Genomic DNA, 13,149 nt, shown 5'->3' with positions numbered 1-13,149 from the left:
TTCAATCTGGATGCATCTCTCATGTCAATACAAACTAGAACTCTTACCACAGTATTCTATTCCATTTATATATATTATCCTTATATTTTAACTTTGTACTAATATGTCTAACATTTTTTTCCCACTGGTGTTTTTTTTTTATATAAACCAGTGGTGGAGACAGCCTGAGAACCAAGAACTGCATTGCCAACAACCACCTCAGTAATTGTTGTGCGTATGACAAAATAACTTTGAACCTTGTAGCATCAGCAAACACACTCAAAGCACAGCAATGTGTCTGTGCTACACAAAAAAAGCCATGTCACAGCATTATATAGAAATCATGTTTATTCTCATATTCAGTGGAAAAATCAAACAGAGCCACATTTGTATCGCATCTTGCTGTGCTGTCCATCACAGACCAGGACCTGACGTCTGCTCAATGACTCCAAGTCTTGTGCCACAAGAAAACCATTATCTGTACCTAATATGGCAAAGGTTAATAATGCTTACATTGAAATCTTTCAGAAAATGTGTGGACGTATTGGTTCTTCATCCGGTGATAATCAAACATAAAAATAATTAAAGAAAAGCACATAGCAATGACATTATGGAGTCATTTGAAAGAGCTTGTTTGTTACAACTCTGGGACAATGAATAACTGTTCAAAGGGTGTGTCTCTCCAACATGTTCCAATAGTGAGAGAGGGAGGGCCAACAAAGAGACTAGAATGTTTGAGTGATGGCATCAGTTCAGTCAAGAGGATTCATTAGCAGTCGCTCACTCCTACTGGACCATGTTCACATGGTCCAGTAGGCCTCACAAGTTCATTGTTCATAGATAGTGTGTTGGTAGAAAAGGCCAGGTAGCAGACTCTGTAGTATTCAATCACAGCTCCGTTTTAGAATGGCTGGCGGTGTTCCCCTTCAGGTCTGGCTTCTTGCCCTCTGTCTTCTTCTTGGCCTTGCTCTTAGTGTTGGTGTGGTTGGGCTGCTTCTTGTCCCCCTGGCTTGCAGCAGCCTTCCCAGGGAACACCTGTCCCTCCACGGTCACGTCCAGGCAGCGCTCCTGGGTGAGCAGGAAGTCCTTCACCTCCCAGGCAAAGCTCCCGTCTCTCAGCATGAAGATGGCTCTGTTGGAGCCCACCACGAACCTGCAGCAGGACAGATTCTTTTTTTAATAAACAAACTTTACACCAACAAACTGTATTTGATGTTCCAGTGACAGGCGATGTCGGAATACAGAAGAGAGGAGAATTAAAGTGAAATCTAGTGAGGCTGACTGCAATACATCGTTAGAGTATAGAGACACTGATGCTAGGGGTGTGAACGTTTACCAAAATGCAGTCTATGCATTAGCAGTAGCTGTTTCAGTGTAGCATCCGTTACGTGCTGCAGTGACAGGCAGCGAGAGTGAGTACCGGGCCAAAAAGATTGTTTTATTTATTTAAGGGAATGTAAACAAAGCGGGGCTGAATTGTTTACATTCCATTTATTTACATACCAGTTTACAGAGCCTAGGCTGTGTATCAACAGCAGATCTGTTTCAGCGTGCACACAGTACAGACAGGTAGCAGATTGTGAGGAGATACATTAACTGATTTTGACACAAAAAGTAGTTTGTCAACAAACGTTCTCCAGAATTGCTTAACCCAGCTTTAATGCACAAAAGAGTAAATCATTTTTTCAGCACAAAGAGGAAGAAAAATCCCTAAAGCTGATATGAAAGATAAGATTGTATGACTGTGTGTGAATGAATGGAACCTGGAACCCTGTAAAAGTGCTTTGAGTCACAGAGAAATAAAGCGCTATATAAATCCAATCCATTATTATTATTATTGCTGCTGCTGGTCCAACTGACAGAAAACACTCTTTCCCTGCGTTCCAAATCACATACTCTTTCTTTTTATTACACTACATACTAAAGTACAGAAGAGTTTTAGGGCCACAGACAGGAGAGAAAAAAAATCAGAGAAGGAAGAGTTTATTTCATTATGTCGAGAAATGTCAAGAATAAAGATGAATACTCCAAAATGCTATTGGAGTTAATGGGGCATTTATGTATTTTCAGCATACTACTACTTGCATGTATTGGGACATCCTAAATCTTTTTCTGGCATACTAAATAGTAGGGAAGTATGGGGATTGGAACGCAGGGATTCACTGAAGGCCTAAAGGAACAGAAGTCAAAAGCAGCAGCAGAACAAAGTGGTGGATGTTAAATGGCTCTAACCTCTGAATATCAAAGTTGGCGTTGAAGAGGCTTCCCTGCCACAGGCTGGTGATCTCCTCTGTCTCCTTCTCCGTGGGCTCTCCAGACACCGTGGCAAACACCATGAGGGTGCGGCCCTTCTTGGACATCTTGAGCAGCTCCTCAGGCTTGGAGGCGTCCACCTTGGAGAAGTCTATGGAAGGAGGAGCCCTCTTGTGCTCCGGCAGGTCCCCCTCCTCTATGTCATCATCCTCCTGTTGGGACAGAGATCCTGAGAGGTCACTACAGACACAACAACAAGTGTTTTGGTCTGTGGTGTTTATTATGTTGCTTATTTGTGCTGAGGTGTTTTTTTTCCTAATCCCACACCGTGCACCCCAAAGAGGAGCCCAGTTTGGGAATTGCCTTTTTTGCCCCTCATCTTTCCCTTTTGTTTTTCTTTTCCATCTATGATAAGGGGCGCGGCCCAGCTAGACGACCCTACAGTTACGCCCTCCTGTCCCCCATGTTATTGGTCACTGTCTTTCTATGTTTCTTGGCGGAGTGTAAACTGAAAACTAATTTTTGTTGCTCTGTAACATGTGCAATGACAAATAAAGTTGATTCTGAACTGGAGGTTACCAAGTCACTCTTTGTTTGGTGCTCTGATCCGAATTCATACTAGAGATGGGAACACTAGGGATGAGGGCAGATCCAATATCAGTATCTGATATGGCTGCAATCTACGTATCGGATATCGGACTGACAACTAAGATCAATTTAGAAATCTAATATAAATTATTTAAACCATGAAAGACATTTTTATTTTAAGTTGGTTGACCCAGGATAGTCGACTATTCTACGATATGATGGGAGGAGCCTGAATCGACTGCCAATCTCACAGTCAAATGATGGCAAGATGTGTTTATGAAACGGTGTCTGTATATTTGCCCGATAATCGAGATCTGAGCATCCCTACTTGTTGCAACACATTATTTGCCATAGTGATGTCATAACTTGCACAGTTGTTTCGCCACAATAGGTTACAGTACCCAGTGAGCCAAATAACACAGACAGAGCAGTAGAAACCAACTCTTCATACTGACTTTTTATTGTCAGGTTACTTAGTGAAAAACATCGAGCCCAATTTAAGAGTCTTGTGTCAAGTCCCCGACACACGTTTGAATGCAGTGCTATAGAACGGAACACCTACTTGTATGATACCTCTCCCCAGGTTATATAGCCACCAGAAGCAATAACATTACTGTTACCGTACATAAGTGGTGCATGCTGTTGATGCAGAGTGCACTTCCTTGCTAACGGCTAGGCTAGTAGCTAGCTAATGTGTGAAGGAATACTGAATTAAAAAACACATGTTTCACGTTACCTCCCATTGTTCCAGGAGCCGTGCCATATCCGCGTCATTGTAGTCTCGGATATCCTTCTTCTTTGGTTTATCTTTGCCGCCGGCCGCTAAAATACAAAGCAAATATGTGCAGAGCAGGAGCAAAGCACATCTACATCTAATGTCTGACGCCATGTTTACAGATGGTGGGCTCTGATTGGCTCCGAACAGCTTCCGGTCACAGGACGGGGAGGGGCGTATCACAGCTGTAAAAAGCCAGGACACGACATCATATGGGGGAATTTCAAAATAAAGCAAGAATTATTTTCAAATGTTCTCTCTTTTTATGTTGCTTTTTATTCTCTTTCCATTTCCATTTATTTATTTAAAGGATCTTTTTGCAATTGTGGGGCCTCATTCACTACAATTCCATATACATTAAGAGACTTGTGCTTTCTACCAGTAAGATAGTAATATGACAATCACATTTTATAACAGACTGCAGTTCTGTAAATCATTGAGGATATACAGGATGTCAAGGAAACTTCAAAAGAAATGCAAACAAGTTGAGTGCCTGTTGAGTGTTGTTTGAAAAGCTGTGTCATTTTGTACACGTGCACCAAAAAAAGTGAATCCACTTGTCACCACTTTTATTGCTCCCCCTTTATTAGAGATTGTAAAAAAAAAAATCTCCTAAAGTCTGCATAGCGTATTTTAAGATAATTAGTGATTTCCAAACAAGGATACGGCATTCTGTCTCCGTTTCAGGTGCAGTATTAGTATTATTGGAGTATTTAGCGGAATCTAGTGGTGAGATTGTCGATGTCAACGTTTCCTTGCTTCGGAAGAATTTGCATAATCGACGTGTCGGCATCATCCACCACTGCCTCAAGTCTTTCCACAATATCAAGTGATGAGGTGAAGATGTATTTAGTTATTTATTCTATAGTTCTTCTTCTTCATCTTCCAACAGGTGCATTTCCCCAGGACGCCCACTATAAAAATGTGCACCGCTCCGAAACACTGATTAAAACATACTCATGAATATTATATTCGTTGTCTACCAAGTCTGTTCTAAAAAATACCAACATATTATATATAAATAATATACACATTTTTATTAAATGTTAAACAATTCCATAAACTGACCTCCGTACACTGTGTGTGGCTCTCAGCACCAAGCCCACTGGTTCCTATACTGAAAACAAAAGTCTTAAAAATAGCTCAAATATAAATCTTCATCTTTATATGTTTTAAAAAAAAATCTTTTAACAGCTGGATACTGTAGTTTTCAACACATTTTAGTCAACCTTGAGGAAATATCGCATTTGTTGAGAACGATGCAATACCAGTGCAAATAAACTGTAGTGTGGCTCATTGATGGGATGGGGAGCAGCAGCAGAGAAATGAACGGTTTTAAACTTTTATGGCAACAGGATGATTGACTTCCAAAGGTCATGGGAAAATCTGATTGGTTTAACATGAGGGAGGGAACGCCTTCAGTCAGCTGAGTGAGAACGAAACAGGAGGACACAGAGACATGGACAAATACACACACACACGCATGCACACACACACACACACACACACACACACACACACACACACACACACACACACACACACACACACACACACACACACAGAAAATAATAAATACAACAAGCATGAAGATATAGCCAGTCTCTCTCATTGAGCTTACACCAAGCTTCATTGTAGCTTTGCTGATATCATCTTGAACACAATGTTAATGAAGTGTTATTTTCCCCTCAGTGAGCATGTGGCTATATGCTATTGGGACGCTTTTAGAGAGCTGCAGTGTGTGTGTGTGTGTGAAGTTCACGGGGTTGTGGAGATCAGAGATCAGACTATAGCTGACACACAAACTGTAGAGCCGTTTCCTCCCCGGGCCTGTCTCCACCCAATGGCACTGTGCCCTGTGCAGCTGCAAGTCCCACTGACACTATACAACCCATTCACATTCAGTGTGTTCATCTCCTCAACCTCCTACCAAGGACCAAAAGAGGGAGAAGATACAGGCGCTATACACCATTCCCCAGATAGCATGCACCGTTCCTGTAATTTTCCCCCAAAGGTTTCATGTTGGGTATTATATCTTTCTTCACATAGGCCTATGTGAAATAACCCTAAACAGAGCATTATAAACAGTTGTGGAATGCCTTGACATCATCTTCTGATATGGCTATCTCTATAAACGGCAACAATCCAGTTTATTTCTCAACGAGCGATCATTCAAGTTTGATTGAAAAAAAAATCAGCTCACACCTCTGATATTGAACAACTTGTTCTTAAGCATTTTAATTTTCTGCAACACACCAATAGTCCAAACCCAAAGAGATATACCTACTTTATAATATAAACAGAGAAAATCATCATTGGGAATGTTGGGCATATTTGTATGATAAATGTCTTTAATTAATCGAAATGATCAATTGTTTCAGACAGATGGTGTAGCCTACTAGTAGCCTACTAGTGCTTTCCCAAATTTGCAGCAGGTGTAGGTTATAATTTCATATTCGTAATATTTTATTTTGACGACTGGAATAGGCTACTTGTTGATAGTTGTGAAATCATAGGCCCTACTTGAGTATTTTGACATATAGCAGAATTGCAACTTTTGCTTTAGCCTATAAACTGCTTAATTCAGGGATGGATAAAGTATTCAAATATTTTACTAAAGATACAGGCCTAATTGTGATAGCAGGTAGCTGTGCTTTTATTTTGATCACCCAGCTTCCGGAGTGACTGTAGCTGGCTAGGCTAGCGGCTAACTTGACGCCGCAGCGCTGTCTCATGGCAGATCAGCAGCAGCCTGTCCCAGGAGGAAAAGCAGTCGTCAAACTCCTTGGAGCTCTCTTGCTACCGTGTAACTTCATTTTTTTTGCTATGTCGTTAAGGCGGGACGGAAACAACCAGTTCACAGACACGGCGAAAAGTTAATTTGTATCATTGTTGAAGCGAAGGGCTACTTGTTGAGCTGGAACTTCGCTCGGGGTCCAGCTGCCGTTCAGCCCGCGACCACACCCTCCCCGCTTCCTCATAGTAAAGTCAGTGCAGCGGGAGCGCGCAGCCAGGCAGCACCGCTTTGAATCTGTGGGAATAACGGCCCCTTCTCAGAGACGTTCACGGGTTCGTGGACGATGGGGAGCTGCCAAGACCTGTGAGTTGGAAATGTTTTAAAGACGAGCGACTGCTATGGCTACGAGAGGCGAGTCCCCACGGAGGATACGCGGGGCTACACAACCACTGGTCCCGAGTTAGGAGGTCGAGGTGGTGGAGGGCGGACAGACGAACGATGCATATGGAGTTGAAACGACCGGAGCAACTGCTAGCTTCTAACCCAGGGCTGTGTATGAAGAAGAAGAGATTGAAAGTGGACTGAGAAGGGGAGCGGTGTTGTTGGATTTGTTTTGGGCCTGTCGGTGTATTCTTCTCGGCAGGACTAATGACATGATGGTGCCGGAGGGAAACACAATTCTTCCCGCTGTCCACAAGAAGAAGAAGAAGAGCTGCCCGGGTGGTGTCCCGTCTGTAAGCAACATGAGAGCGCCACGCCGGTCACAGTCATCGGGAACGAGTCGGACGAGATCTCGGTGCTCTTTCAGACTACTTGCTCTGGTTCAAGTGGACACAATGAAATCCTCTTGATTACAAGAGAAAGAAAAGAGATTTAAAAAAAAAAGACTGAAAAAAGGCATCTACTAAAAGTTGAGGGGATGTTTTCTTGGTTGAAAGGCATCTAACGTTACAGACAGCTCAGCAGATCGTAACTATCGGGAATGTGTTTCTAAACGATAAGGTTTTTTTTTGTTTTTGTTTTAATATTTCTTCATCTGCACTTTGCCTTGTAGAAGGCACCTTGGTGGCACTGACAGCAGTTTGTGTGTGACTTGTGTTTTTTTTAACTCAACAACCTGTGAATTTTTCTGTTCCGTAACAAAAAAAAACCTGGGACTATACAATGAGAATATTAACTTTTTGGATGATGGCGTTCAGGGCATTTTAAATGAATGAGTCAAGAATATAAAGAGCATATTATATCTTTATCTCACTACACTGATGACTTCCGAAGTGGTGGGGGATTTTGACTGACTGTATTAAGATGGTAACACATGGAACACTTGTTATGGTATACTTTTAGAGACACATTCATTGATGTTATTCGAACACGAGTAAATGCTTTCTATATGTTTACATAGAGAATACATGTCCTGTGTGTGTGTGTGTGTGTGTGTGTGTCAGCATATTATGTACAGTTGATGACCTATATATTTGAAGGAATTTAAGGAAGACTGTTTGGCCAGTTGTAATTTAAAAGAGTAGCAGTGAGGTGAGGCTTCTCCTGGAAACAGTACAATGCCGTGCACAGCGGCAGAACACTAGAAATAACTGAAACCCCCTCCCCATCCCAATCCCCCCTCCTTATTATGGCTAGTGGTGGTTCTGGCAAGTCTTCCAGTGAGGGCTCCCCCAGCAGCAGTGCGCCCCTGGGCAGTGTGCAGCAGAGGAAGCGTCTGTGGTCCGTCTGCGACACGTGCAAAGGGAAGATGCAGATGGTGGCCGACCTGCTGCTGCTGTCCAGCGAGACGCGGCCCGTCCTCACCGCGGAGGGCGTGGCTCTGGCCGAGACCTTTGAGCAGTGCCGCGACACGGCCATCGCCCGCACCAAGGAGCTCTCCATCCTCACACACGACATCCAGAGTCAGCTCAACATGGGCCGCTTCACAGAGGTGGGCGAGCGTTTGCTGGAGATGGCCGACCTGGTGGTGTCTCTGACCGAGTGCTCTGCCCACGCTGCCTACCTGGCGGCGGTGGAGACGCCCGGCTCTCAGCCCTGCCTGCCGGGCCTGGTGGACCGCTACAAGGTGACGCGCTGCAGGCATGAGGTGGAGCAGAGCTGTGGTGTGCTACGAGTGACGCCCCTGCCCGACTTAACCCCACAACTCCTCCTGGAACTCTCTCAGAACATCTCCACCAGCCTGAAGAATCTCACAGACATCTCGTCCCTGGCCAGCGAGAGGTCCAGGGACCGCTTTGCCAAGGAGCAGTTCAAGCTGAGCGTCAAGAGCATGAGCACCAGCGGCACGGCCTTCCTGGCCTGCGTCAAGGAGGTGAAGACCCAGCCCAGCGAGCTGACCAGGAGCCGCTGCGTGCTCTTCAGCGCCGCTCTGGTCCAGGCCGTGGGCGCCCTGGTGGGCTTCGCCACAGAGCCGCTGTTCCTGGGCCGAGCGGCCAGCATCTCCAGTGAAGGGAAGGGGGTCCAGACTGCAGTGTTAGGGGGAGCCATGAGTGTGGTGTCGGCCTGTGTCCTCCTCACCCAGGGCCTCAGGGACGTGGCGCAGCATCCAGAGGGCAGCACCAAGATGGCCGACTACCGCGAGCGCCTGCGCAACTCTGCGTGCGCCGTGTCGGACGGCTGCACGCTGCTCACTCAGGCTCTGAGAGAACGCTCCTCTCCACGGACACTGCCGCCAGTCAACTCCCATTCTGTGAATTAGTTCAGGACCATGAGCTTCTGAAGCCTACCATTCTGTCCTGTTGTGACCCACCAAAGAGACTCACTGTGGGGCTGGGCTCAGTCAGAGTGGCTGTCTGTTCATGTGGTGGCAGCACCGTGTTAGAATGCAGAGGAGCACTAAAGCCACCACTACAGGGTCTGATGTCGCGCTGGATGTGATTCAGACCCTGGTTAGAAACAGGAACACTTGCTCTGCTCTGACTGAGCCCGCTCACTAACACACAGCAGCCTGAATAAACCTGAAACGTTTACCTCAAGTTTTCAGCTCCGGTGAAAACACCAGCCTTGATGATGGATGTAGCCTGCAGTGTGAACCTAAAGTAGACCCACCTACTGTGCTTTGTGAGATTGGAGAGAGTGATCCGAGTGTCTCAATGCTTCTCGTTTTGCCCCTTTTTTGTTTGTTTTTTGTAGTTTTTTCCAACGTGTGAATTCTTAATTGGTAAAAGCTGCTGTGAGTGTGTGCCATAGGTTTTACACTATTTACCAGACTTCCCCCATAGTATTTTAAAAGTGTTTTGATCATGCATGTAATGGAGTATTTATTTCAACTATTAAAACTGTTTTTTTTTCTGATATGCTTTTGTTGGGCTTGTGTGCTTTTAAAAGCCAAATTGATTTGACTATGATTCAGCCACATAACAAAAAACAAATATGTTTTATAGGTTTGGCAATATCGGTCTCTGAGATTTCTGCTTCCAACCCCAATACTATGGAACTTGGTTGTATTCATTAAAAACACATAAATAGAATTTAAAATGTCACCTTCTAAAAAAAACACCCCTCATGAATCAATGTATAAGATGCAAGGGCGTCATGCAAGCCAAAATTCAAAATTATAATTTTTCCTCAGATTTAGTCATAAAATATGATCATTTATCAGGATGCAGGTAGCAGATCAAATCCGTGATCAATGGCGAGCAACCATTATACGGGAATATAATAAATGTTGCATTGTTGTAGTTTGGGAGGTTTGAGATGATACCCACTATTTACTTAACATTGGATTGGATTATCTTGAGGTAACTCACTGTGGATTGAATGTGATTAAGAAATGATAGAATGCCGACATGTAATGCTGAATAAGTCTTGATGATTTTATAATAGTCAGTATTTGATAGTGACTCTCCTCACGACAATAATGATAATATCAGGGAACCCGTCTCCAACTCCATCCCTGCGTTCCAAATCACATACTTTTTCTGTTTATTACACTACATACTAAAGTACAGAAGAGTTTTAGGGCCACGGGAGAGAAAAAAAATCAGATAAGGAAGATTTTTATTTTCATTATGTCGAGAACTGTCAAGAATAAAGACAAATACTGCAAAATGCTATTGGAGTTAGTGGGGCATTTATGTATTTTCAGCATACTACAATTGACGTTCATGTATTAGGACATCATAAAAAAAAATTTGGCATACTATATAGTAGGGAAATATGGGGATTGGAACGCAGAGCAAGTCTTTGTTTCATCTTGCAGTGGTGGAAGAAGTACTCAAATATCAAGTCAAATAGCAAACTAAGTATTATCACTAAAATTGTTATTATTAACAATTGTTATTACTCATGTATATGTAGCAGGTCAAGGTAGAGCTAAATTAGTTTGAGTCATTTCAGATTCCTCATACTGATGGACAGCAGAGTAAAAGGTAGAATGTTCTCATCATAAAATGTTCAAATAAAGAGCATTGACATGATACTTATGTACAGTACAATTAGAGCTGCAACGATTAATCGACGAATCGATTATTAAAATAATCGCCAACTATTTTGATAATCGATTAATAGTTTCAAGTCATTATTTAATAAAAAAATTCCAAATTCTCTGATTTTAGCTTCTCAAATGTGAATATTTTCTGGTTTCTTTAATCCTATTATGACAGTAAACTGAAATATCTTTGTGTTTTGGACATAAAAATACATTCGAGGAAGTCAACATGGGCTTTGGAAAATTGATCAACATTTTTCACAATTTTCTGACATTTTACGGCCCAAAACACGAATCGATTAAAAGCCGATCAAACGAGAAAATAATCGACAGATTAATCGATTATCAAAATAATCGTTAGTTGCAGCCCTAAGTACAATACTAGATTATGGTCACTATTGAAACTCGGGCGTCTACACTTCAGTTGATAGAAGTGATTGAATAACTGATCAAAAGACCATGTATCGACAACAATGTTGATGATTAACTAGAAGAAGAGGAGCTTAACATGTGTTGGTATTTGGATTCATGAATGAAGATAATAAAAGATAGTAAAAGCAACAGTTAGTTGTTGCCAAAGTCGACACATGCCGATGGAGTTTGAGAGAACACCATGGATCTGCCTGTTCAAGGAAATAAATAGATAGATAGTGATATATCGCACTGATTATTTAATTTTTTTTTCTGGAATTTGATTTAACCTGGGATTTTCCAATTGTGACAACATTCTGCATGTCACAAAATGATAGGGAAAAGGGTAATTAATAAATGGACTTACAGATATCATTAAACTTCCCCAGTTAATCACTCACACAAATGTAAAAATAAAATAAAAAATTCAGATATGTTTGAATTAATATGTAAATTTGGCAATAACTAACTAATTATGCGTACATTTGCATATATCTCTGAAAAGTAAAAATATAGATGTTGGATGAAGCCAGAGTTAAATCTTTATTTCATTTTTCTGCACCGTATTAACTTCCAAGGTTTTTCCAAAACCGATTTTGGATACAGCTTGGTTTTTTATTTCATAAATCTAAACATACTATGTACAGGTGCTAAAAAGCATTATGGAGTGTTTTAAGAACAAAATGTATCATAAATGAGACGATGAACAATATATGAATAGATCCTTAATATTCCTTCATAATTGTGCTAAGAATGATTATGGGACCTTAAGTTGATGTATTACATCATATGTATTCATTTAAACTGATAAACTTTATAATATTTTGTAAATATACACAAATACACAATTTAAAAATTGCAACACATTTCAAAAAAGTTGGGACAGGGGCATTACAAGATAGGGAAAGCTGTACAATGTTAAAAAAAACATTTTCTTAACTGATAAAAATAAAATACCCTTTTGGAACATTACTCACATAAACATGTTAACTGGTAACAGGTGATATTATCATGAATGGATATAAAGGGGCATCCCGTAAAGGTTCAGTCTTCACAAGCAATAATGGGGTGAGGCTCAACACTTTGTGAAGAACTGCAGAGGAAAACAGTCCAACAGTTTGAAAACAACATTCCTGCAAAGAATTGAAGGATTTCACCTTCTACAATCCATAATATAATTAAAATACTTAGAGAAACCGGAGAAATCTCTGCACGTAAGGCAAGGTCCAAAATTAAAATGTAATGCCCATGACCTCACGTGGCACTGCATTAAAATATGACGTTATTTTATAAAGGATATTACTACATGGGCCATGGAACACTCCAGAAAACCATTGTCGGTAAATACAGTTCATTGCTACATCCACAAATGCAAGATCAGACTTTACCATGCAAAGTGCAAGCCATATATCAACAACATCCACCAATGCTGCAGACTTCTCTGGGCCTGGACTCATCTGAGATGGACTGATGCAAAGTGGAACAGTGTGCTGTGGTCTGATGAGTCTACATTTAAAATATTCTTTTGTAAATCATGTCCGTTGTGTCCTCCGGGCTCCAGAGGAAAAGGACCATCCAGATTGTTACCAATACAAAGTTGACAAGCCCGAGTTTGTGATGGTATGGGGGTGGGTAAGGGCCCATGGCATGGGTAACTTGCACATCTATGAAGGCACCATTAATGCTGAAAAGTACATACAGTTTTTGGAGCAACATGCTGCCATCCAGACATCTATTTCAGGGACAGCCCTTCTTATTTAAGCAAGACAACACAGAGCCACATTCTACACGTCTTAAAACAGCTTGGCTTCATAGGAACAGAGAGCAGGTACTAGACTGGCCTGTCTGCAGTCCATACCTGTCTCCCGTTGAAATAATGTGGTTACGATTAGGAAGCACAAAATATCACAATGGAGACCCGGAATGTTGAGCATCTGAAGATGTATTTCGAGCAAGAATAGGAAATAATTTTGC

At 41.9% G+C, this 13,149-nt stretch overlaps 2 protein-coding genes across 2 annotated transcripts; one reads left to right on the top strand and one right to left on the bottom strand.

Annotated features, from left to right (window-relative positions):
- Positions 1-320: 320 nt before the first annotated feature.
- Positions 321-3,709, bottom strand: mesd (mesoderm development LRP chaperone; the record flags this gene model as incomplete). Its single annotated transcript, XM_080034598.1, has 3 exons — positions 321-1,132; positions 2,212-2,444; positions 3,557-3,709. 3 exons carry the CDS (start codon positions 3,707-3,709, stop codon positions 868-870), a joined length of 651 nt encoding a protein of 216 aa, XP_079890724.1. The 3' UTR covers positions 321-867.
- A 2,655-nt stretch (positions 3,710-6,364) lies between these two features.
- On the top strand, positions 6,365-9,631 carry tlnrd1 (talin rod domain containing 1). The gene has a single exon (XM_080040995.1). It carries the CDS (start codon positions 7,963-7,965, stop codon positions 9,031-9,033), a length of 1,071 nt encoding a protein of 356 aa, XP_079897121.1. The 5' UTR covers positions 6,365-7,962; the 3' UTR covers positions 9,034-9,631.
- Positions 9,632-13,149: the final 3,518 nt, after the last annotated feature.

This window comes from Ammodytes marinus (genome assembly GCF_949987685.1).
Source record: "Ammodytes marinus genome assembly, chromosome: 1".
Classification (NCBI taxonomy): domain Eukaryota; kingdom Metazoa; phylum Chordata; class Actinopteri; order Uranoscopiformes; family Ammodytidae; genus Ammodytes; species Ammodytes marinus.
Note: the sequence above shows the minus strand (reverse complement) of the source record. Positions and strands in the feature narration are given on the sequence as shown.

Excerpts from the sequence above, each read along its gene's own strand:
- tlnrd1 (XM_080040995.1), top strand. The coding sequence starts at position 7,963 with ATGGCTAGTGGTGGTTCTGGCAAGTCTTCCAGTGAGGGCTCCCCCAGC.